This window comes from Canis lupus, chromosome 4 (genome assembly GCF_011100685.1).
Source record: "Canis lupus familiaris isolate Mischka breed German Shepherd chromosome 4, alternate assembly UU_Cfam_GSD_1.0, whole genome shotgun sequence".
Classification (NCBI taxonomy): domain Eukaryota; kingdom Metazoa; phylum Chordata; class Mammalia; order Carnivora; family Canidae; genus Canis; species Canis lupus.
Genome location: NC_049225.1, coordinates 61,173,418 through 61,200,351, shown reverse-complemented (window position 1 = coordinate 61,200,351; position 26,934 = coordinate 61,173,418). Strand labels below are relative to the sequence as shown.

At 40.3% G+C, this 26,934-nt stretch overlaps 1 protein-coding gene across 5 annotated transcripts in view; it reads right to left on the bottom strand.

Moving 5' to 3' along the window:
* Window positions 1-26,934, bottom strand: part of HTR4 (5-hydroxytryptamine receptor 4) — a 173,142-nt gene that overhangs the window by 72,205 nt on the left and 74,003 nt on the right. For all 5 annotated transcript variants that reach the window (XM_038535086.1, XM_038535088.1, XM_038535084.1 and 2 more), the window contains exons 3-4: window positions 10,425-10,550; window positions 8,970-9,170 (exon numbers count right to left, since the gene is read on the bottom strand). In XM_038535086.1, coding sequence (XP_038391014.1) covers window positions 8,970-9,170; window positions 10,425-10,550 — 327 coding nt within the window. The remainder of the gene's footprint in view (window positions 1-8,969; window positions 9,171-10,424; window positions 10,551-26,934) is intronic.

The following is a 26,934-nucleotide window of genomic DNA, read 5'->3' as shown; positions in this document are numbered from 1 at the left end:
GTGCCCCCCAAAAAAATACTAGGAGAGAATTTTTTCTGTCAGAGATCTGGATTGGTTCCCCATCCCTGCCCTGGTTTTTCACAGTACTTTGTATATGTCTGTGACATGGCATCTCTCCAATTGTATCATAATTGTATGTTTCTTCTCTCTGCTTCAACTCCTCCTCCTCCTACTATACTTGCCATCCATTTACAGAGGGCACACTATGTGGCAGGAGGTATATTCTATTGTATCTAATTCTAACAGTTGACTCTACAAGGGAGCTCTCATTACCCAAATTTTTTTCCTTTCCTTTTCTTTTTTTAGTGGGGGAGGGGCAGAGGGAGAGGGAGAGAGAGAATCTTAAGCAGGCTTCATACTCAGCACTGAGCCTGCTGCAAGGCTCAATATCATGACCCTGAGATCATGACCTGAGCCAAAATCACGAGCCAACCAGGCACCTCTCATTATCCACATTTTAAATATGAGGAAATTGAACCCCAGAGAGTTTAATCCACTTATCTAACATCATAGGGCCTGGATACAGTAAAACTGGGACTTAAACCCATATCTGCCAAAGTTCGTGCTCTAGTAATGCTGGTAAATAAATGGATAAGTTTAGACCAAAGCAACTCTATTTAGGAAGAGGAAGGAGAATATGCAGTGCCCCATAAGCTTTCTGAGCTGTAGACATGTGGAAAAAAAATTGAATATATTTAAATACATTTAAATATACAGCTGATAAATAAAATAATATACAGGAATAATAACTAAACATCTACTGCAGCAATCAAGAGATGGGGTGAGGAAAAGGAGTGAAGAGGAGGAAGACAGATTTGAAAGATATTTATGACAATCAATCTATGATTTCGCATCCAGCTGGTGATGGTAGACAGGTCAAGATGACCCCAAAGAATTGCATTTAAATGACTAAAAGATGACTAATAGTAATGCACCTTTGATGTACAAAGTAGAAGAGGATATTAGTTTATAATGGAAATTTCCACTTTGGAAATTCCACACTGGATTTAAGAAAACAGACAGAAGCTTAAGGCAGGAGCTGAACAGGCAGTTGGAGACGGATGGAGAGTCCAGCATGGGACAAGACTGCAGGAGAGATGAGAGCAGAGGTGCAAGTGAAGCCGCTAAATGGGTGAGCTCTCCAAAGGAAAGAGGGGAGACGCCTAGTGCTGGCAGGCTGTGGATCTAATCTTGAAGACATTCATTCATTCAACAGAAAGAAAAAGGCAGCTACCAGTATCTGTGAAGGCACCCATGTCAACCAGTAGAAATGGAAAGGAAAAAATGGAACAATAACGTGACTAACATTCATTGAATGCTTACTATATACATGCACTGATTGGAGTTATTTGCATGCACTCAGTTACTTATTCTTCATAGACTCCAAAGAGAAGGTTATGTTACACAATGTTATTAACACAATGTTACAGCTGAGTTGATAAGACTCAAAATTTAAGTAACTTCTCAAGATTACATAATTGATAACTGGTCAAATCAGGATTGAGTCCAGGCAGTCTAGCACCCCAGACCTCATTCTTAACTACTTGCTACATGGCTCATTCTAGAAGAGTAGAAAAATGAACACCAAAGTCTGCCCAGGCAACCACAAGTCACATCTCAGAACATCTGCTAACTATGCCTGGAGCAGCTACTGTGGACTGATCAGAAGAGCACAAGGACAGGTGGGTTGAAGGCTGACTCTCCAGGAGCTTCTAGTCTAGGATGAGAGGGACAGAAACCAATGAATAAGATGAGTGATAACTAATATTTAACATTCTATGAGTGCTCAGCTTTAGGAATGAAGCCTGGCTAGCTGGTGGAGAAGGTGACACATATTGTATGAATATTGAAAGGTGAGTGTACATCAGGAAAAGAAAAGAAATGCAAAACACAGGTAGCAACACAGGGCTATGAAGACACATGTCGTACTCAGGATATGATAACGGATCACTCATGGGTGAGAGCTGATGTAGGAAAAACAGACTGAGGACCCATTGGGAAAAGCACTGAAAGACAAGGTAAGAATTTAGCCTATAGTCGATAAGGGGACTTTGCACTTGCTGTTTTCTGGAACCCGCCTTCCCCATGCCTCCTTTTCTTCCCCTTTTACCTACTGGCATCTGCATGTTCCACAGATTTCAGCCTCACCATTACTTCCTCCCAAAGCTTCCTTTGCTTTGGAGGCCACATGTTCCCTGATTTCAATGGACACCAGTTTCACCATGATTACCTACTTACCTACCTGTATTCCCCACTAGACCAAAAGCTCTATGATTCATAGATTTTTCTAGTTGTTCGGCACTGCACTTCTACAGCTCTGCTCAGCTCCTAGCAATCAGTAAATGCTCAATACATACTTGATGCAATGAATATAAAAATAAGAGTTCATATCCTCTGGCATGAGATTCACTCAACAAATATTATTATTACATACAAAGCATGAACCAAACCTCGAAGAGTATGTGAGAAGAGGAAACGTAATACTCTTTCCTTGAAGAAACACAATTAAATCCCATTGGGAAAACAAATGTAACTGTGTGCCACAAGGTCACAATGACAGATACTTTTCATGTATACATTACAAAATTGAGTCGTGCTGCAGGGAGATCATTAAGAAGTGCAGACACGCGTATCTCTAGCACAGGATGGAATATGCAACCTTTGAGTCAGAATCATATGTTTAACAAGTAATTCTGTTTTAAAAGAAAATCTGTGACTGAGAAATTGTTGGAAGAGTTTTGCTGATAAAACACATCAAGTTCTTGGGCTATCAAGAGAAAGGGTGGCAATTTGCTATCAACGAGGAAATCTTTCAATGCCACAGAGAATGGTATACTAAAAAAGAGAGAGAGAGAGAATGGTATACTAAGTGAAGTGAAACATTTTAAAGGGGATTGCTTTTGATGCCGAATATAGGACAAAGTACAGCATTGATTAGGGAAATAGGGTCAAGATGGTTAAAGGTCTAAAACGGTCTAAAAAGTTTGGCATATGAAACCAGTGGAAGGATTTAGGGATGTTTGGCCTAATGTATGAAGAGATGGGAATGGCAGCAAACTTTTATCTTGTGGAGGCTCCATAAAGATATCTGCACGTCCTCCAGCCAGCCTAAAAGAAGCGGATGTTTGCTGTTCTTGTCTACCCCACATCCTTCTTCCAGAGGGAACTGCCTTTCTCCCACGCCATATGCTTCTGGTGAAGCTGGCAGTCATGGTGCCTCACCTCTGCCCAGCAACCACAATGTGTCATCCCAGCACGGTGATTGGCCAAGATGAGAGTGACACAGCAAAGCCAGCCAAAGTTCTCCTGTGAGAAAGGGTTTCTTCTCTTGCTCACAAGTTAAGGAAGGTCTAAGAGTCATTTTTCTAATCCTAACCTAAGAATAAATACAGTAAGAACACAGCGTAGGGACAAAGAACACAGCTATCAAGAGAAGAACACAGAGAAATGTACAGAGACAGAGAGGAGATAGACAGAAAGAGGAGGAAGAGACAGAGAAGGAAAGGCAGAGATAAGGAGGAGACAGAGATGAAGGGAGAGAATGAGCCTAGATGGCATTGTTGAAGCCCTGAAGATGGCCTTGTCTGAAGCCAGACTTGTTAGCTAATGGAACCAATCAATTTCTTTTTTGTCACATGCTGCTGAAAAAGATCTTACTAGTATATCATCTGAGAAGCAAGTTGGTCAAAATACTACAGCCAGGAAATTCTTTGGAATATTTACAAGGAAAGCCTTTTTCTTTTTCTTTTTCTTTTTCTTTTTCTTTTTCTTTTCTTTTTATTTATTTATAAGAGACACACACACAGAGAGGCAGACACAGCAGAGGGAGAAGCAGGCTTCACGCAGGGAGCAGAATGTGGGACTCATCCTGGAAGCCCCAGGCTAAAGGCAGCGCTAAACCACTGGGCCACCGGGGCTGCCCGGGAAAGCCCTTTTCAATGGCTTATTTAAAACATAAATCCATTTGAGTAAACTAAAAATATATTCCCTAAAGTCTGTTTCTTGCATATAAAATGAGTGGAATTTGCAGGGAGCTACTATTTATGGTGGTCACCTCAAGGGTTTACTGCTGTGGAGGTGCAAAAGGAGAATGGAAACCTTTTTATGTTCTCCTTGTAAACTGATGGCATTTTTGGCATTTTTTTTTATATAATGCTCAGGCCTTATGGTCATGCCTGATAAAAACTATGATGATTAGAAAAGAAGCTACTTCAGTGGATCAGGTAGGAGGTCATGAACTAGGGTGGGACCAAGGAAGATGGATGTGAGGCTGAGCAGGAGGAAGAGTGTGCTGATCCTAGGAGATGGTGAGGGCTCCCACAGGGGGTGAATCCAGGGATCCTGTGAGAAAGCAGAGGGGACATATTGACCAGAAAGAGATCTGTGCTCTCTGCCTTGCCCAGGCCTCAGAGGGAATTCCTAACACTAAAGTCAAGAATGTTTTCAGTGACTAGAGAATGTGCTGGTCTAGGAGCACTTTCAGCCAAAGGCTATCATGGATACTGCTACATTCAAGAAGTGTCAACTTCCAGCAAAGAGAAAACTGAAGTTTGAGACATATATTTAAGAAGTTAGCAACAGAGATGTCTCCTGACTCCACTCCAACTGATCACCCAGTCTCACCAGCACCACTCCCAGCTGCGCCCCCATATAATTGTTGTTAATGGTTTGGTGCAATTTCATTCATAATCTCTCTCTCTCTCTCTCTCTCTCTCTCTCTGTGTGTGTGTCACATTCACTTATGTAAACCCACATACAAACATCTCTTTATTTATTTTATAAAAGCAGAATTATTCTAAACATTAAAATTTGACACTTGCTTTTTTCCCCAAAAATAATACACCAGCGGTATCTTTCTAGGACAAACACATAACTATTTCTCATGATTTTTAGTGGCTGGATTAAAAACAGTCCTCTATTACAGATATTTGGTTGGTTTTCATTCACTACAGAACCTTAGATTCAAAATAATCAACCGTACTATAATGCTTTTAATGCAGTTTTCTAGTCTCCCATGACTCATACTATGTGATGCATGTAGTTTAATTATGCTTTGGAAATTATTTTTAACAAGGCAATAAAATTTTCATTAATAGGGTTCAATTCTCAAAGCACTAAGGAAGCACAGTGGATGGAGCAGTGTAGTTGGGAAAAAGCATTTTATAGTATTAATGGAGTCCTAGATCTTGCTTTGATCCATGGGTCTGCCATCCTGGTGGAATTAAGAATCACAGTGAGCATTCTTGCTTGGGAAGCACTACCCTAGATCAGTTATCCCCACAGACTCATTGTAGTTTCACAGAAGACAAAACATCTTGCCAGGAATTATATGATGAACAATGGCAGCATAGCTCCCTGACACGCTCACTCTGTGCTCTGGCCCAGCCCACTCCAGCCCAGCCCAACTGTCAGGCTGGGAGGTTCACAGCAACAACAGAAGCTAGATGATAAATAAAAGCATACTCTTCCAGGCTAAGATGTTATGTTGTCATGTTCAGAGAGGGCCTTCCATCCCAATGAGAATATCACTGCAGGGACAGGAGATGCTAGAAACAATTGGCAAATGTCCCAGGCCCCCTGAGGAAAACAAGCCAAATGAAATCATTTGACTCCATCTTATTTATGATATCGGAGTTTTTGACGTCCACTTTTAGAGAAGGAAATAGAACTAATGGTGGCACAAAAAGAGACTTTTTGAGAGAATTCCCTCAAAAAGAGAGTGTACCGAACACTCCATTTGTTGAACAGTGTTTACCAAATACCTAAATCAGTATTTGTGTAATTACTGGTTAATTGTTAATTTCCCCATTAAAAAGGTAAGTTCCATGAGGGTGGGACCCTGCCTTATTCATATAGTCACACTTTCTCCCATTGGGGGAGATATTCCACATATGAGTGGAATATAAGAAACAAAACAAATGAACAAACAAACAAACTAAAGAGGCAAAAAACTCCCCAGACTCTTAAATACAGAGAACAAATGGCGGTTGACAGAAGGGCAACAGGAGAGGATGGGTGAAATAGGTAAAAAAGATTAAGAGCTACAAACTTCCAGTTACAAAATGAATAAATCATAGAGATGAAAAGTATGGCATAGGGAATATAGTCAATAAAATTGTAATAACATTGTACAGTGACAGATGGTGGCTACACTTACCGTGGTGAGCATTAAGTAATATATAGAATTATTGAAGTATTGTGTGTACACTTAAAAGTAATATAACACGGCAAGTTAATAATACTCCAATAAAAAGTATAAATGCAAAAAATGTTAGAGAACTGATTTTAATCACAATTGCACTGAATTTTACAAAGAAGAATTGGTTTGATGGGATCAGAGACAGCTTCTGGAAAAAGGAAAGAACTGAGCTAAAATCTGAAAGATAGGCAGGGGAGGGGGGTAAAGGAGTTTTCCAGGCAGAGTGGGGAGCTAAGGTCCTGGGATGGCTGAGCACAGAGCGCTGGAGAGAAAGAAGGCCAGGACAGCTTGCAGCCCAGGGAGTGAGGCTGGCAAAGGGCATCACATAAGGCTGGGGACACGGACAAGACAGATGGCACAAAACCCTACAGGCCAAGGTGTCTGGTCTTGAGCCCCAGTGCGATGACAGCCATGAAAGGGTCTCAGGGAAAGAAGCACTAGATCAGAGTTGCGCAGTGTGAGAGCTTGTAAGAGGGGAGCAGACTGGAGGAGGAAAAAAGAGATGTGGAGAGAACTAGAAGGTTGCTGAAGTGCCTATGCAAGAGATGACATTAGTTTGGACTAGGATGAAAATGATGAAAAGAAACAGAAATAGAGTTGGATCTGTTTAGGAAGGACAATCAGTAGGACTTATTGTTTAAATGCAGAGGATAAGGAAAGATCACATTAATAATACCCAATTTCTGGATAATGCATCTGCTGGAGCAGCTATTCACTGAGGAGGTCCACATTCCGTAAGAAAGATCAGAAGGCGCGTGGATAGTTGTGGGAAACTGAATTAACATCCACTGGCATTGTATCCGTGCCTAGCCAGGCCGAGGCTATGCCTCTGGTGGACTCTCTAACTTAATCCTAACTGCAATCCTATAAAATAGATGCTATTGCCCCCAGGATAGAGATGAGAAAACTGAGACTCAGAAGAGCTTAATAACTTGTCACCGTTCTCAGAGCTAAACATAGGCAGAGCTGGGATTCGAACCCAAATCTCTTCAGTTCTAAAGCAGATGGTTGTTAATGATCAACTCATACTGCTTCATGACAACTCCCTCCCGACTACTAGGGGAGAATTTCATGAATTCAAAAGAACCCGATAGTTCATCTGGAACTCTGAAGCCAAATCTCCCTGTAGGGAAACTTCAGTCCCCTTAGGGCTGCTCAGAGTAAAATTTCCATATCAGGAAGATGATTCTACATGTCCCCCTATTCTTTACTCCCTACTCAGCTCATTCTCTTCCCCTTGCTTTTGCCCAAAACTGAAGGTTACCTCCACTTGCCATGATCACCTCTGCTTTGCCTTCTCCACGTTCCTGTAACACTTTCAGTCTCGGCACTCATTTTGGCAATGATCACATACAGGCAACCCTGTAAGATTTCCTTGTGCCTTACATTTTATTTCTTCTCATGTGAACTTTCATACGCTGTGTAGTGACTGTCTTAGAGACTTTCATGTACTGAAATCAGATTGTTGTAAACAAGTTAATAAACACAGACTTCAAACTATGACATGCTATGGGTCTGGCTGCCAACCAACAGTTCAGTTTTACCAATGACACTATCTGTAGCTATAGAGTCTCATTACATGTGCATTTAACTTCAGCACATTCACCTACATGTTCTTTGTAGAGCAAGAGAAAGAAGTCGCACACTTTAAGTAGAGCTCGCCATTATACTTGCCATTCCAATCAATAAGCACCTGTCCCATGGGATAGGAGATGAATCTGCTATTCCTGCAGCTGGGTTCAGGCCCTTAGGACCTTCCCCAGTGTGAGTAATTCTCTGGACAGACTCTGATTTTCATGTTTAAAGACACATACTTTGGATGCATGACAATCTCTAATTTTAGTCAACTGCTTTTCCCATCCCACAATTAAAGAAACAGTAACCTAACCCTAGACCGGAGGAAAAATTGGGCCTGTTGGACTCTTTTAGAGACAGGAAAAGTTTGTCACTGGTAATTCTGATAACATATGACTTGCACACCACACTTGCTTTTGGGACTATACCCCTAAGAAACGAACACCGAGATGGTGGCCTATGATCCTGTAATCTTTAAATTATATTCTGCTCTTATTGCGGAATACAAATGTGTAGGAATTGGAAAACAAGTCCTAAGACAGCTGATAAGTGTACATCTCAAACAAATAAGACAAAGATGGAAATCATTAGGCCTCCTGAAGTCAAATGTGAAGAAAAAGAACAAAACTATACAAAAAAATTAAATGCTAGCTTCGCATCCCCCCCACACACACACACACAAGCAATTAATAGGGATTTTATAATTAACTTTCGGGAAAAGATCCTCCAAGTTGCATGTGCATACCTAGATAAACACATAAAATTATGATACAGACACCTTTTTCCAGAGGAGGTCATGTTTAAACATCAGACTCTTATTCTGAACCAGCCCTACTGACTAGGGGCAGGTGCATTAATTCTTGCTCCCTCCGAGTTTTGTTCACACCATGAGTATAAAATGTAGAGCTCTACAGTAGACCTGATTACCAGTACCTGTCACTATCTAGATTGTGAACTCCCCGCAGGCAGGTTCTAAGCCTTACAAACCTCTGTGTCTGCAAGACCTCGGAGAGGGCTCAACTAAAAAGGAGCCCTTTGCACAGACTGGAAAGTAGGGGAATCAGGGAATAACCAGATCTATCTCTCTGAGATTCATCACTTCTAAGGAATTAGGGAAGAAAGAAAGGCATGGTCCAATAGCCATCAGGTCCTTGCCCCAACATGAAGCTCTGCTGGGCACATGCTCTGCTCTTACCTGTCCAGGGAAATGCAGCACAGGTGAAAAATCGATGCTGTCGTGAGCAGGACATCTAGCGATGTCCGGACAAGGCAAAACATCTCCCCATAAATCCAGATGTCTTGAACCAGCTCAATGGCACCAAAGGGCATCACCAGCACAGAAACTAGCAGATCCACAAAGGCGAGAGATACAATGAAATAATTGGTTTTTATCTTCCTGTGAGTGAAAAAGTAGAAGGGAGAAGGCAGGGGGAAGGGAGGAAAGGAAAGGGAGAGAGAAAGGAGCAAGAGAGGAAAAAGGAGGAGAGGGAAACAAAGAAAGAAGGGAGAGAGACAAAGGAAAGAGGAGTCAAGCACAATATGTTCTGTGAGATTCTCTTTTCCATTCTGTCTCACGGTATGCAAGGTCCAGCCACCCCTGCCTTCTCCAGACCCCTTGCCACCCAAATCCCTCCCATCCTCTTCCCTGAGGCCCCATGAGTGGACTCCCTCCAAGGGCCTCTACACAGTCTGCTTTCTCTCCCTACCTGCCCTTCCCTTCAGGCTGTGGTTTGGTTATTCTCAGGGAACCCCCCCCCACTAGGCTCCCTCCTCACAAATGGTGTTAAATTCCACTGTTTTCCACTCTTTGATTGACTACTGTGTGCCTCACATTTGTGACACTGGTCAGAATTGTGCTTTTACACTTTCTTTGCATCATCCCTGGATTAGGGCCTGCCTTGCTTGGGGAAGGAGGCTACAGACAAGGCAGGACTGCATTTTTTATGCCCCTTTATGGCCTGGTGGCTCTCGATCCAGGCTGAACACTAGAATCACTTGGTGAATTTTTATAAATATTGAGGCCCATGTCTCTCCCCAGATCAATTAGTTCAGAGACTTTGGGTGATTAACCCGCCTAGCCACTCCTAGGCTCCCAGGGTTTCAGATAAAATATAGGACTCCTAGTTAAGTTGCAATTTCAAACAATGAATAACCATTTAGTATAAGTATGTTTCAAACACTACATAAGACATACTTATACTACACATTAGCAATTTTCAAAAGGTCTTCAGGTGATTTTAATTGCAGCTAAGTTGAGACTCATGAAGTAGAAAGAGCAGAAGACATGAGTTTAAATCCTAGATCAGTCACTGGGTAGTCACCCCTTTTCTGAACCATTGATAAAGTGGGGAGGTTAGATTAAATATGCCCTTAACAGTTATATGTATATATACAGTGATCACACCTATTACCAAAACCCCCAAAGTTGAACACAGGAAAAAAGACGGGACAGAGATGCATGTTAAGTGCTTACATTGGCTACGTCAGTAAAGGGGAATTATGTGTCATCTTTTGCCTGCTCTATTTTACAACATCGTTTCCCTTTTATAATTATAAATTGTAATGGAACTCATAGTTTGGACCCCAGCTCTCCGGGGAGAGCCTAGAACTCCACCCTTGTTTCCTCCTGAGGTCTCCTCCTGCTACTCACCTGAGCTGCCTGTCCCTGCACACAGCCACCATCACCAGCAGGTTCCCCAAGATGGCCATCAGGATAACCGCTGAGAGAAACGTGAGCAGCACGACTTTCTCCACTGAACCAAAACCCTCCTTGGAACTGGAAGAAACACATGCACACACACACACACACACACACACACACACACACACACACACAGACAGAATTAAAGGAAACTCTGAGATACAGGAAAGAATATTAATTTTTTCCTCACTTATCTTCAGGAAGGTAACTTTACCATTAGCAGCTGTAATACACATTTATTGTGCACCCAGTGTATGCCGCTGTCTATACCTGTCACTTTACATGCTGTCCTAGTTAACTCCTATATAGCAAGGAGAAGGCTAAGAGAGGTGAATTTACTATCTTAAGATCACACAATTATTCTGCAATCAGAGAACTTGTGACCTTCCTTCAGAGCACTGACCTCAGCTCACATTCAGAAATGTGTTTGGTTGACTCCTGTTTTGTGCCTTCCCCAGTCAAATGCAAACTCCACGAAGCAGAGGCCTTGTCTGTTTTATCCGCTGATCAACTCAATTTCAATGCATCACTCATTTTTCAGATGAAGGAAAGATGGCATTGGATGAATGAATGACAGTAACTTGAACCAGGGTCTGTGTGAATACAAAGGCCACCTTGTCTCCTGAACCCCATCCCTGTCCATGCGGAAGCTGCTATGTACAGGTGGGCTGTCCAAGGGAGAGATCATGGCTTGAAGGTTCTAACAAAGTTGATCTGAATAAACTGATCAGATTCTGTGAAGTCCATTGCAAAGACAGCAGCCAATCAATATGTTCAGGTGCTCCTTTCACTGCCCTGAATCCTATTTCTTCTGGTGCCCAACATCCCAGCCCAAGACTGTGTTCTTGTCAATTTCAGGATCCAATTTGGTTCTCTAAACCCTGCCCTCCTAGTGCAAACTCAGCATTTTGTTTTATTGACTTGGAAGCAAGTGTCCCCATCAATGAAAGCATAAAATCTGCAGGCTGTCAAGAAGCTGTGAGAAAGTTTTATTTTTAATAGAGTAGTAATAAAATGTTCTTTTTAAATGAAGTTTCAAAGAACCTCAAAATGCTCAGACACAAACCCTACATTATAATATGGAGAAACAGGTCCAGAGAGGAGAACTGAATTGTCAAAGTATATTAGTGTCTGGTCTGGGAGAAGCTGCTTGTCCTGTGAGCCCACCCCTGGAAACATAGGGTCCCAAGAAGCAAGAAACAACTATCTTTACTGAGCTACTTCAACGGAAAACCAAGATGGCTGTTGGCCCCAAATGGCAGCAGCCCACCAAGTCCTAGCTCTGGCCTCATCCAAAATTTTTTCCAGTATGCCTGGCATGGAAGACAAGGTTATTACAGTGGTTGGAGAACCAGCAAGTTCCTCCACTCTGCTAATAAGTGTTTTGATTAATTGATTGCAGTTATTATGGTTAAGGTTTCATGAAAAGAAATTCAACATATGTTCATCCAAATCACTCTTTCACACCTAAACTCCAACTACCAACATGTTACAAATATTAGATAAGGAAGATTTAATTCGAGAGGAAAAATGCTTCAGTAGGATGATATGGCTATCTCAAATTAATTTGATCTTAGGTTATGTTAATGCATGTATAATGTCTAACAAAGCAGGTGACAGTGGTTTTTCTCCTTGTCCTTCTCAGAGGCTCTGACTGAGAGTCCTTCTGAAACATGTCCTCCCAAAGTCTCTATGCTTGCTGTGCCTTCCTCTTGGACTGCTTCTTTAGTGGCTGGCTTCTTCTCATCATTCAGGTCTCAGATTAAAGTTAATCCCCCTTGCATGTGCCACAGTCAACAAACATTTTGCTTTTCTTTATAGCACTTGTTATCTGAAATGACTTCTGCTGTTGATTATTGTCTGTGTCCCACCCCCACAGAATGACTTCGGTTCTCTTTTTCACAGCAATTCCCAGATCCTAGCACAGTGTCTAATCTGCAATGTATGTGTACAGGTATGTGTAGTACATGGGAAGTACTCAATTATTTTCTAATTAAGTGAAAGAAAGAAAAAAAAAGTGAAAGAAAGACATATTGTATTCATAATGGTGAGGTTTATTCTTCAATGTCTTTGAAGACTGGTCTTTGAAGGTACAAAGGAGATTTTACCTAGAGAAGAGAAGACACACAGATAAGACACAAAAGCTATTTTTAACTACCTGAAGCCCTGTCAGTTGAAATAAGAGTAGATTTATGCATTCGTTCATTCAACAACATTTTCTGAACACCTACTCTGCAGTAGGCACTGTTGCATGTCTTATGGAAGCAGAAATAAGTGAAACAGAGAATAGACAATGAATAGATAAATGAGAAAATATGTAAAATATCAGCCAGTCATATACACTGTGGTAAAAAAATCTAGGAAGGACAGGAGGACGGGACTGCCAGAGGGGGATGAAGGGTTAGCTATTTAATGGTTGTCAGAGAAGGCACTGTGATAGGATTGTCACAATTGATGCCCTGAAGGCTGCACAACTAAGTGGAACCAGTGATCAGGTTGTAAGCAGTGTTTCTCAACTTACTACATATTAAGACAAATACCATATGATTTAACTCATATATGGAATTTAAGAAACAAAACATAGGGGAAGGGAAAGGAAAAGGAAAATAAAATGAGATAAAAACAGAGAGGGAGGCAATCCATAACAGATTCTTAACTCTAGGAAAGTGAGGGTTGCTGGAGGGGAGATGGGTGGAGGGATAGGGTAACTGGGTGACAGGCACTAAGGACTGTACATGATGCAATGAGCACTGGGTGTTATATGCAAGGATGAATCACTAAATTCTACCCCTGAAACTAATATTACACTATATGTTAGTTAAATTGAATTTATGTTAAAAACACTTTATTTTTTATTTTTTATTTTTTTTAAAACACTTTAAAAAAAAATCACCTAAGGAGCCTTCACAAATGCTGGTATATGAGCTCCAATCTCAAAAACACTGATTTAATTGGTCTGGATTTTGCAGCCTAAATGTTGGAATTTTTAAAAGCTCTCAAGTGATTCTTATGTGCAGCCAAGGCTGAGAATCACTGCTAGAGGGAGGCCTGGGTGGCTTAGCAGTTGAGCATCTGCCTCTGGCTCAAGGCATGATCCCAGGTCCTGGGATTGAGTCCCATCGGGCTTTCCATGGGGAGTCTGCTTCTCCCTCTGCCTATGTCTCTGCCTCTCTCTGTGTGTTTCTCATGAATGAATGAATAAATGAAATCTTTAAAAAAAAGAGAGAGAATCACTGCTAGAGAAAGGTAAGATTTAGTAATGGATAATAAGGACTTTCTAACAACTGACGATGGTCTGCAATAGCTTCCTGGAGTTGTTTTGAACTCCCAGGCTTAGGAAATGTTTAAGAATACCTAGATGTCAATAAGCCACCACTTAGCAGCCCTTAAGATGGCTATTATAAAAATAAAATAAAACTGAAAAATAACAAGTGTTGATAACCATGTGGGGAAAGTAGAACCCTTTGCACTCTGATAGAAATGTAAAATGGTGCAGTCACTGTGGAAAACCATTTCTCAGAAGATACTTTCTCAAAAGTGTCTTAAAAGACTAATCATGGAATGACAAGATGATCCAGTAATTTCAGTCCTAGGTATATACCCTAAAGAATTGAAAGCAGGGGCATAAATGAATATTTGTATACCTGTGTTTATAGTAACATTATTCACCACAGCCAAAAGGTGGAAACAACCCAAGTGTCCATCAACAGACAAATGGATGAACAAAATGGGATATATACATATTATGGAATATTATTCAGCCAAAAAAAGAAATGAAGTTCTGATACAAGCTATAATTTGGATAAACCTTAAAAACATTATGTTTAGTGAAATGAAATAATGCAGACAAAATGACAGATATGCATGATTCTGCTTATATGAAGAGACTACAATATGCAAATTCACAGAGACAGAGAACAAAATAATGGAGACCAGGGATTTGGGTGAGCAGGGAATGAGAAGTTATTTAGTGAGTACAGAGTTTATGTTAGGAAGAGGAAAAATTCTGGAAATAGATAGTGATGATGGTTGAAGACTTTCATGAATGTACTTACTATCACTGAATTACACATTTAAAATGGTTATTGTACATATTAATGGTAAATTTTATGTTATGTATATTTTATCACAATGAAAAAAGGTTACATGGATGACCACATATCAGGATACTGTATAGGGCTCCTATGTGGGAGGCAGGTTGGACTGGCTGATTTTAGGTTGCTTTCTTGTCTATGGACAATAAGCTGAATAATATTATTCTTGGAACATGGATTCTCCATCAACCACATCTTCATCATTAGAACCATTTCCCCTGTACTGCCTTTCCTTTTGTAGGAGGAAAAAAAAAAAAAACAGATTCAGGGTATGTAGTGAACACCTCTGGTACCAGAGAATTTATATTTCAAATCCAAAGGATATGTAGGATCAGAGAATCCCAAGTTCTGTATAAAGGTTCATTTGTGGCATGCCAATTAGAAGCTAGAAATAGCTAAACTTTAAACTGTAAGTGACAAGCAAAATTTAGTCACAGAAGCTTTTCTAATTAAACAGAACTGCCCACTGAACTAAATGTAAGTCTAGTAATGATAACTAAAATAAATCAGGAACCATTTCAGCAAAATCTGTGTTAGATCCTTGGGTTACCTTTGACATCATCCAACCACTCCCTGTCAACCACTACTAAGCAGTCCTCATCTGGCCAAAGAGCTGTCCACTCCACTCCACTGGTTCTTTGACAATTATTCTTATGAAAAATTTTCCTTTCTCTTCTTTTTAAAAAAAATATATGTATTTTTATTTTCGAGGGGGGAAAGGAGAGGAAGAGTAGACTGTGCTGAGCATGGAGCCCAATGTGGGGTGCGATTTCACAACCCTGAGATCATGACCTGAGCTGAAACCAAGAATCAGACACTTAACCAACCGTGCCACCCAGGTGCCCCTCCTTTCTCGTCTTTACTTTTTCAGTGATCTCTTGATCTATTAATAAAGAAACACCACAGACTTGTTGGCTCTGTGTAGCATTTTCTCTGCTCTTAATAGGAGGAAATATATAAAGATAATTCTGGATAAATTTCCACATAGGTTAGTACATAAAAATAAATTATAAATGATAAAATATAATAAAATAATCATTGTTATTAACATCAGAAGCCCATATAGTGACAACAGCTAAAGAAGTTTTAAGTTTGTTACATTATCCAGAACAATTGGTTTCAAGGTCACATCTTTGTCCCTTCCCTATCCACGGACACTTAGGCTGCTTCCATATCTTGGCTCGTGTAAATAATGTTGCAGTAAACATAGAGGTACATGTATCTTTGCAAAATAATGTGTTCATTTTCTTTGGGTAAATACCCAGAAGTGAAATTATGGATTGTATGTTATTTCTATTTGTAATTTCTTGAGGATCTTCCATACTGTTTTGCGTGGTGGCTGCACCAATTTACATTCCTGCCAGCAGTGCACAAGGGCTCCTTTTTCTCTACATGCTCACCAGCACTTGTTATTTCTTGTCTTTTTGATGCTAGCCACTCTGACAGGTGTGATCTTAGAGCATTTACTTTAGAAAACTTGTAATTGTAAATTCTTTCTATGGCCCTTTGGGATATAAATATTTTTAAAAGCTTCTTTCCAGTTTTACAAGCCAGGACTGTCTTTCTCACAGACCTAGCAGTCGTTCCTTTGAAATGTTATCATTAGGGAAGACAGAGCCCCTGCTTCCCAGTTTCTATGGGAGGGTAGGAGCCTAATTTCCATGGACACATTGCCCCAAATTATAAAACTACCTTCTGTTTCTTTTGGGTAAGGCCAGATAGCAAACACAGATGGCCTATGAGGCCCACCCCCACTCCATTCCTGAAAACCTCTCCTGTCCTTTGTTTCAGTGAAACTGAGTTCAGACTGCATTCTGGTTTCTCTCCCCAATAGCAACAGCCTTGAAAAAGTTGTCCTTATCTGTTTAATTTTGTCCAGTGCAATTTTTGCTTTGACAGTATACATCACTTTCACAACAATTATGTCATTTGTGTACAGTCTTCATCACTTTTATTAGTTGCCATGAATAAAACCCATGACAGTCACAGTACATCTAGGAGGCTTAAGCTCAGACAATATTTGTGTAGGTAATATTTCTTATGCAAATTAATTTTTAAAAGCCTTTTTAGGTAAAGTAAAATAGCAGAGTCCATGGGTATCCTGTTTTCCTCTATACCAATAACTTCAGAAATATTGTAACTGTAACCTTTCTAAAGCATATGTCATTTCCTTTAAATATAGGCGCTTGTTTTCTGGGTGTCTTGAGAGCCTAATGCACAAACAATGGCCAGACTCTATATAACAATAAAACTCCCAACTGGCAATGCCTGCCACAATCAGCCCAGAAAGGTCAGAACTTATCCAATGACTGCCAACCTCTGTATTTTTTCCTTCCTACCGGCTTCCAACTCAAGCCCAACCACAGAAAGAAAGACAAATATGCCCCCCAAACCAATGACATGAGAGGGTCCCCTTCTTGTTAGCTTACCTCTTGCCTTCCTGTGTCAACAACCTCCAATCAGAGAACAGCTAAAGCCCTGGTGTTTTCTTTTCTTTTTTAAGATTTAATTTATTTATTCATGAGACACACACACACAGAGAGAGGGGGGGGGGGAGCAGAGACACAGGCAGAGGGAGAAGCAGGCTCCATTTCGTGCAGGGAGCCTGACGTGGGACTCGATCCCAGGTCTCCAGGACCACACCCTGGGCTGAAGGCAGGGCTAAACCACTGAGCCACCTGGGCTGTCCCTGGTGTTTTCTTTATAAGCATTTGCAGTCTCATGTCTGACTCTGTGTCTTTGCGAACCGCAAGTGATGATGACTGGCCCCCAACCCCATTGGTATAGTCTCTGTGGAATGCCCCTGTTCTCATTCACATGGTCCTCACTTACTCCCACATTCTGGATATATTCTAGGCATGTTCCACTGACTTGGAATCCTATTATTTTCAAATACTCTGGGGGAGTATTTATTAATATATGCTTTATGTTACTTTGGGATCTAAATGGTAAGTTTTCAGATCTTCCAGTTAGCTTTTTTTCTTTTAGTATTTTTTTTCCTTAAAAGATTTTTTTTTTAAGGAAGGACTAAATATGATCATTCATATAAAACTGTTCCATTGTAAGAGCATCAGAGCAGTGTGCTCCAAAATCACCACGGAGTATCAAAGTTTGGTTAAAACACAGATTGCTGAGTCCACCTACACAATTTCTAATTCAGTACATCTGGAGTGGGGCCCTAAATCTGCATTTCTAACAAGTCCCTGGGTGATGTGGCAGTGGGCCTTGGGGCCACACTTTGGAAACTGCTGAGCTAGAGCACTGTTACAGAATGCCCTTTACCCCACACTCATTTCTCCACTGCAAGTTAACTTTTTTTTTGCTCCTACTTGTGGAACTTCCTGCTTGGAAGTGGGGAAATTCCGACATTGATTTATCAAGCACTTACTACATGGCAAACAATGCACTAGGGAAGTTTTCGATGCTGCCTCATTTCATCCTCACAATTACAGTGTAATCTAGTATCATGATGTCCTTTGTCCAAAGACACTGGTGCTCAGCATGGTCGGGAAATAAGACCCTACAGCTATCAAGTGGCGTACCTGGGATTTAAACCTATGTACTCTGATTGCAAGCCCAGTACTTTTCCCACCAGATTTTAAACAAGCTCATTTGAAATTGAATAAAATTCCTTTAAAAAAACTGCTAAAGTTTTACTTTTTGTCTACAGACATAATAAACAACATGTTGATGATGACCGCTAATATGCCTTGTGAAAATACACTAGCTATAGAAAACGGTAGAGATAAAAAAAATCTTTATGGGAAGAAGATTATGCAGAATGGAGTTTCTATGCAAGTCTAAAAAAAAAAAGAAAAAAAAAACACCTCTTTTTGATTGTTTTGAAGACCCTACAGAGGAGGGTGGGAGAGTGGTGGGTGGTTGATGCACAGCTGATGAAGGTCAGGTATTTTTCAAATGCAAACTTGTGGAGGAAAATTCTAGTGGCAAGCTTTTAATAGGCTCTTCGAGTTCCTCAAAGATCACACATACAGGGCATGAGAAAAACTTCAAAGCCCTTAGAGTCTCTGTCTGTATAGACTATAATGGGAGTTCAAAGCTGCAAGAACACAAAGTATATCAGGATCAAAGACACTGTTTTCCGAGGCCATGCCTGAATGCAAAGCCAAGCCAGGACTGAGGTGACAAGGTGAGACCTACAGTTGGGAAGATTGTCGCTGCTGCACAACATGTTAACTACTGGGGTTTCCATTCGTTTTGGAAATAAAATGCTAAATGACAGTGTCAGTTAATTATACCCTAGAGGTGTGTCTCACTTTAAGAAAGTCCATTCTTCCAAGATTGGAACTGAGCAAACACCTTAAGAGACAATTTTTTTCTATACAGTATATATATATATTTTTTATCTATACACAAATTCAGGGTAGGGTCTCTGGTCTGTTTTGCAAACACGTCTTTGCCCACAGAGGGTACCTAATGCCCATCAGGTACAGAAATGTGTTCCTTTGGAGTAAGACAAGGGGCATGTTTTCAATATTTGGCTGATCATTCCCTCGAAATTACCCTTGTGGTTACAAGAAATCCAGCCCAGGGGAAAAAAATGTGGGCATATAAGGCCTCTCCCCTGTAGTCAATCATTTACCCCAAGGATAAGGGCTCAAGGAAAAGCGGAATTTCCCATACTCTGATAACAACCTGCTCCCCATCCGTCTGCTATAGTTGGTCCCCTGTCATTGGGCCCAGTTGCTAATGGAGCCAGCTTTGCATATTTTGCCAGGGTCCAGGCTTGCCGTTGCTCAGTATTAGGATTTCTCACCTCACCTCTGCTCTGAGAGTGTAGAACTTCTCTACTCACATGAAAGAAGAAACTGCCTGGTGTTGCTTTACTACAGGGACAGCCAAACAATGGCCAATGAGCCAAATCCAGCCCACTGCCTGTATTTGTAAACAAAATTTCATTGGAACAAGGTCACACTTAATCACTTATGCATCTTCTATGGCTGCTTTCCATGACAAAGACAGAGCTGAGGAATTATGATGGAGTCTGTGTGGATACATAGAAGCTGAAATTATTTATTCTGATCCTCTCTGAAATGAGTTTGATGACTGAAACTAAAATGAGTTTGGTCTAAAGAAGAATATGCTGTGGAGATATTAGGATCTATGAGAACCTACTAAAAGAAATCTATTTCACTGGGAGTCATTCATTCCTCTGGATCTGTTCACTAAGTGGAAAGAAACATTATTCCACTTGACCACGCCAGACACCAGGCATCTGACTCCATTCTCCCCCTTTACCTAAGCCACTACCTACTTTGAGTAGCTTTCCAAACTCTTCACTCCTCTCCAGTCCACCGTCAATACCCTAATGAAGTCCTTCTGTTATATATGCAGAGATTACTATAGCCACTCATGTTCCACTGACTACTGTGTCTCCAGTAGGGCAGGTCTAATTGAATTTTTTGTGTTCCTCACTTCAACCTTGCCTCCCATTTCAATAAGCAGCCTATTTTCCCATTGCTTGGGGCTTACAGTAATTCTCAGTAAGTCTCTTTTTCACATACCTCACACACATCAGCAAACCCTGGTAGCTCTACCTCAAAAATGTTTTTTGCTTCTGACACTTTCTTCGCTCTTTAGACTATTACTACCCTAGTTTAAAACTCACCTGGGTGATGGCAAAGTCCTCCCAACTGGTGTTCCTGCTTCCACTGTTTTCTATACACAATCCACTCTTCACCTAATAGAATGAGCTTTGTAAACTGTTTAGGTTCAAATATGTCACTTTCCTAGTCACCACCCTTGAGATGGCTTTCATGGCACTCATGGAATACCCAGACCCTTACCATGGCCTAAGTTGCTTCACAAAACTAGCTCTTGGATGTTCTATCATTTCCACCTTTACCACATTCTCCTTTTCCCATGCTGCTCCAGCTATAAAGGCTTCCTCATTATTCCCAGAAGGAGCCAAGTGGGCTCCCACCTCAGGGTCTCTCATTTGGCACTGCCTCCATCTGGATATCTCTATCCCGAGGAATCAAAACTACTCACTTCTTCATTCAAGTATCTGCTCAGATTCACCTTTGAAGAGATGGATTCCCTGACCACCAGGTTTAAGATAGAATCTCTTCTCTCACTCTCCATTCCCTTCTCTTGCCTGATTGATCTTCATAGCTGTTTGCTAGTATCCCTTCCTACACACCAGAATGTCTGGAATGTAATCCCACTGAAAGCAAGAACTTGGTCTGTTATGTTCACTGATGTATTTTCTAGCACCTAAAACAGTGCCTGGCATACACAAGTAACTCAAAAAGGTGAAGGAATAAATGAAAAATTGGATGAATAAATGGATGAATGAGTCACCTTTTACTTGGACATCTGCCTTGACTTTTCCTCTTCCCAACCATTAGCAGCACTGAAGTTAAAATGTGTCACTTTGTTTTTTCCAGAAGGAACTAACTCATCTCCCCCTACCTGTCCAAAATCCTGTAGTGTCCTCCCCCAATGCAATGTTGGAAAAATACCAATTTGCCCTAATGTAACCTGGGCTCTACCTAGTTCTCCATTTCTATGTATGACACTATTCCACAACCGACTCTACCACAGAGAAGAGGTAATCCCCACTCAAGGAGGTAGGACACACTTGCTATGCCCCTTTTTCTCTCTCTGTCTTCTTTTTTTTTAAAGATTTATTTTTATTTATGATAGAGAGAGAGAGAGAGAGACAGGCAGAGGGAGAAGCAGGCTCCATGCCAGTAGCCCGATGCAGGACTTGATCCCGGGACTCCAGGATCGTGTCGTGGGCCAAAGGCAGGCGCGAAACCACTGAGCCACCCAGGGATCCCCTCTCTCTCTCTTCTTTACCTGGCAAGCCCTTGCATGTCCTTTGGGGCTGAGTTAAACATCTTAGTCTCTGGGAAGCTCCAAGAACTTCCTTTTCCTATATGTTTTACAGCACCTATAATTACATATCATAGCTTTTGGCACACTATATTTTAATTATTCACTTAAATATATGTGTCATCTCAACTATACTGTCTTAATTCACTTTGGTTTCTATAGTGCCTAGCACAACAAATATATATTAGACAAATTTTTAAAATGTATAAGTTAACCCTTGCCTGAAAGATGCTGAAGCCCTAGCAATCAATATAAAGGTGTGTTTTATTTTGTTTTTCTTTCTTCAACTCAGTAGTTCTACTAAAGCTGTATCTAAACCACTCTCTGAGTCAGGTGTATTAGGGCCACCAATCATCTCTTTGAGTTACAACTTATATAATTGTTGATGCCATATGCGTACTACTAATAGTTAGCTAGTTTCCCTGGAGGATATTAGAAGCCTTTCCCATATACTCTGAAGGATGACAATGCTTTTAAATATATTTTCTTATCATCTCCTGGGCAATGGAGTTGCTGTGAGGATTAATTAAGGAAATATATGTAAAACACTCAGGATAGTAACTGGCATATACTACATGCTCAATAAATGCTATTATTATTCATCTTTCCTGTTTATTTCAAATATACACACATGACATTCGCATGTGTCCTAGTCCTCTAACTCATAGCATAGACAGACAATGCAACCTAGTCGATGACTGATCATTATGACAGCATGTTGTAAGTTGGCTGGAGGCTGTTGAAATAACAACTAAAAATATATTCCAGAGAAAAGAGATAATGAATAAGAATAGACTGAAATTTTCCCAGACATAGTTAGGGGAAAAGCAAATGCGACAGAGCTGAGGATGAAGAAAACATACTGAAAGTTTACAGGAGTATGGATAGAGTTTGGAAGGTGGTGTGTAAATGTAAAAATTTGGGGGCATATCAACCAAGCTGTAACAAGCCTAAGAGGAGTGAAGGGTATCTAATATCCTGATGCAGCACAGAGTTTTTAAGGGAAAGACTCTGCATTCAAGTTTACCAGCATGTGCACACCCACATGCCCTGTCATGTACACAATCCGTAAGAGCACTCTGGGAGTGATGGGAAGAGGAGAAGGCACCCAGAGAGTAACTGCAGGGTCACCTGGATTCTCTACCTGGATGGTTGTAGGTATCCCTAGAATAGAATCCTATAAAGTAAGCTCACTTAAAGATCACCACTTGGCATTCCAACCTGGCAAACCTAAGAATTGTACTACAGTTCATAAATGCATGTCCAGACTATGCTTATGATCAATGTAGAAAGAGCCTTAAAAAATTCATGCTCCAATATTTCCACTTGTAAAAATTCATTCTAAAAAAAATATATTATTAGAGCTGTTCTTAAAGACGTAGATATATTATGGAGGCACCTGGGTGGCTCAGTCAGTTAAGCATCTGACTCTTGGTTTTGGCTCAGGTCATGATCTCAGGGTTGTGAGATCAAGTTAGGTGTCAGGCTCCATGCTCAGCATGGAGTCTGCTGGAGATCCTCTGCGTCTCCCTCTCCCTCTGCCCCTCCTCCCATCTCTCTCCTCTCTCCTCTCTCTCTCTCTTAAATAAATAAATGAAATAAAAAAAAGACTTAGGTGTATTACGATTTACAATCATATTGCTTATAATTAGGAACACTGGAAACAACCTACATGTCTAAATTTGGGTATCAGTTGCATAAACAATTTCTTATTTATTTAATATTTACACAGCTATTATATATAATCCGGGTTTGAAAAGAATATTTAACAATAGGAGAAAGTTGGGCAGCCCGGATGGCTCAACAGTTTAGCGCCACCTTCCGCCCAGGGCGTGATCCTGGAGCCTCAGGATTGAGTCCCATGTTGGGCTCCCTGCTTGGAGCCTGCTTCTCCCTCTGCCTGTGTCTCTGCCTCTCTCTCTTTCTCTGTGCCTCTCATGAATAAATAAATATAATCTTAGAAAAAGAACAAAAAGTTGTCATAAATATTGTTCAGTGCTAAAACCAGGTATGAAACAGTAAAGCACAAGTTCAATTTTCTGTAAAAATGTTTTACATATGGGTCCAGAAAAATAACTATTGAGAGATTAACTTGTGACTCTTTTCTTAAAATCACAAAAAAAGACTAGAAGGAATGAGTGGTTATCTACTTCCTTTATCCCAATAAGATGACTAAAATTTGTGTTTTATCAGTAATGTTGGTTATGAGTTTTTCAAGTTGTAGGGCTGAAGGCAGAAGCTTCTGGCACCGGATCTGAATCACCCAACCAAAAGTCAGAAACAGGACAGAAGTTTCAAGAGCTAAGAGATGGAGAAGCCAGAAGTTTGCAGATTCCAAAAACAGCAAGAAGGAACACAGAAGTCCCTCTTAGGATTCATAGCCACCAACACTAGGATCAGAGACCCTACAGTCAAGGTTGACATAGAAGCAGCAGGTCCCTTGCAGGGACCTGGTGGAAGTGGACAGCTATTCTGGTAATGTTGACCACAGTGGAATGCAAAAGGCCCAGCTTGGGCCAGAGAGAAGAAGAGGTACACACTGACACCGAATTTCCCCTCAAGATCCATCTGGAAGGGCTCATTAAATTTAGAGATTAAAAGAAATATGGCATTTCTTACACCCGAATTTTGTAGAGTAAAATCCAAATGCAAGCCTGGTAAGTATATGTGAAATACAAACACATAATATACACTTATATACACACATATGTACAGGTAAGTGATCCATATACACTATCTAACATTTATACATATAATAATCCATATATTATATTACATATATCCCATATATTGAAATTATATAAATATATAGTGGTTATCTTTAGACGATGACACTCTAGAAAAACTTGAATTACTTCTTTATACTTTTCTGTCACTTTGAGTTTTCCATATCAAATGTATAATTATGTCCCTAATGCACAAGTTATTTTTTTCAAAACACAGTGCCTATATCTAGCACTGCTCATAAAATTGCCTTGATTAGTATATTGACTCTGCAAGTATTGTTTCTCCAGCCAATTATTAAACTTACTAATTGTTTTGCTGAATTTAAAAAGAATTATTAATTACAAATGTAGTTGTAAGTTGTGGAGCTTACTTAAAGGAATCAATTCTTTCTCAGTGTTTGCCCATCCACCTGAAGCTGCTGTAAAGAATAACTTTAATGCTTCTTTACAAATATTCCTCCACTCCTTGTGGATGTTTGGGCATGTCCAACTTCCTCCTGAATCTGACCACTTCCCATCAGTGGCACTACTAATATGAGTCTAAGCCATTATCATCTCCCACTTAGTTGCTTGCAAAAAACTCTTGTCTTTGATCTCCAACCCATATGGCCTATTTTCTAACATACAAGCCAGAGTTATAGCTCTAAAACTTAAGCACACATTGTGTGCTCCCTGCCCAAAGTTTATCAGTGGCTTCCAGCTCATGAAGAATGCCTGACGTTTCTACCGTCACCACCTCATAAGAGCCTTCTCACTATTTTTTCAATATGTCAAGTGCACTCTGACCTTTGCATCAGTTGTGGTTTTTCCCAGAAACTCACTCCCAGATATTCACTGGGTTTCCTCCTTGCCTTCAATTAGGTCTTTATTCAAAGCACCTTCAACAAGGAGGGCTTTCCTGACCATCCTAACTGATGGAACACAATGGCATCTCAGATTCCTTCCACTGCCTTATCTTCCTTCATGGCATTTACCTAACATATTGTATGTTTCTTTGTTTTGGGGTGTCTATTGACTGCTTCCCCATCAACAAATTGTAAGCACCATGAAAGCAGAGATTTTTTTCTGTTTTCTTGGCACATAGTAGGTGCAGCAGTCCCCTTATTCATGGCTTCACTTTCTGTGGTTTTAGATACCTGCAGGCAACTGCACTAGAAAGAGATGATCCTCTTTCCAACATATGGTCATAGGTCAATAATAGCTAGTGCTACACCACAATGCCTACATCATTAATCTGACTTCATCTCATCATGAAGGCATTTTGTCATCTCACAGCATCACAAGAAGGGTGAATGCAGTATAGTAAGATATTCTGAGAGAGAGACCACATTCACATAACTTTTATTACAGAAGATTGTTGTAATTGTTCTATTTGATTTTTAGTTATTGTTGCTAATCTCTTACTGTCTGTAATGTAAAATTAAACTTTATCATGCATACATATGTGTAAGGAAAACGTAGCATATATGGGGTTTGGTACTATCCGGGATTTCAGACGTCCACTGGGGGTCCTTGAATGCATCCCCCATGGATAAGGGAGGAATACTATACTCAACAAATATGAGTTGTTAGGAAAATACCATTTAAAAATTTCAGAGATAATTTTCCCCCATCACATTGGGAGAACACTAAGTTTGCAATCATTTGAGTTAATAAGGATGTGCCGAAACGGCACTCACAGGACTAGTGGTAGGAACAGACACTGGTAAAGTTTTGGACATGTTACTTTGGCAAAATCTTTGAAACTTCTGAATGCACATTTTCCACATATCTAGGGAAATGCTGGAACACTTGCTTAGGTGTAGAAAGACATGTTCACTGCATTTGTTAAGAATGAACACTTGGGGTGCCTGGTTGGCTCAGCTGGTTAAGCGTCAGATTCTTGTTTTCAACTCAGGCTGTGATTTCAGGGTTGTGGAATCAAGCCTTGCACTCAGCTCTGCACTGAGTGCAGAGCCTGCTTAAGATTCTCTCTCCTTCTGCCCCCTCCCACTCATGCTCTCTCTCTTTTTAAAATAAATCAATCTTTAAAAAAACCCAAACACTTGAAAATAGTATAAATGTCCACCATTCCAAGAATGATTAAATCAATCACAGCACTTTGATACCTTTAAATATTATGTAGATGTTAAAAAGAATGTGAAGGAATCCACATGTATGTAATTTAACATATTAAGACATGCAATGGAACCAGGGCAGTGACTGTGGGGTGGGGGCAAGAAGAAGTGGCTATTTTATCTGGAGATTTTGATTGTATTTTATACCTTAAGCTGGGTCACAGGCACACAGGTATTCTTTCATTTTTTTTCAGTAGCTTTTGCTATATTTGAGATATTTTATTTTTTAAATGAAAAAATGTATACACTCATATTTCATATATAAACAATGAAGTCATAAATAAAATATTAATAAAATAATATCTGTAAGACATATGGTTAAATGAAAAAATCATAGACCTATACACATGATACCATAAGTCTGAAGGAAAATGAAAACAGGAAGAGAAGAAGACATATGCATGCATATATGTAAATTCAGAGGTTATGGCCATTAGATTCTACAACCAATTATTAATCATAAATATTTTGGGGGCGTGGGTGGCTCAGTTGGTGAAGCATCCAACTCTTGATTTCAGCTTGGGTCCTGATCTCAGGGTTATGGGATTGAGCCCTGCATTGGGCTCTGCACTGGGGGTGGAACCTGCTTAGGATTCTCTCTATCCCTCTGACCCTCTCCCTCCTGCATAAAATAAATTAAAAAAACAAAAAATAAGTATTC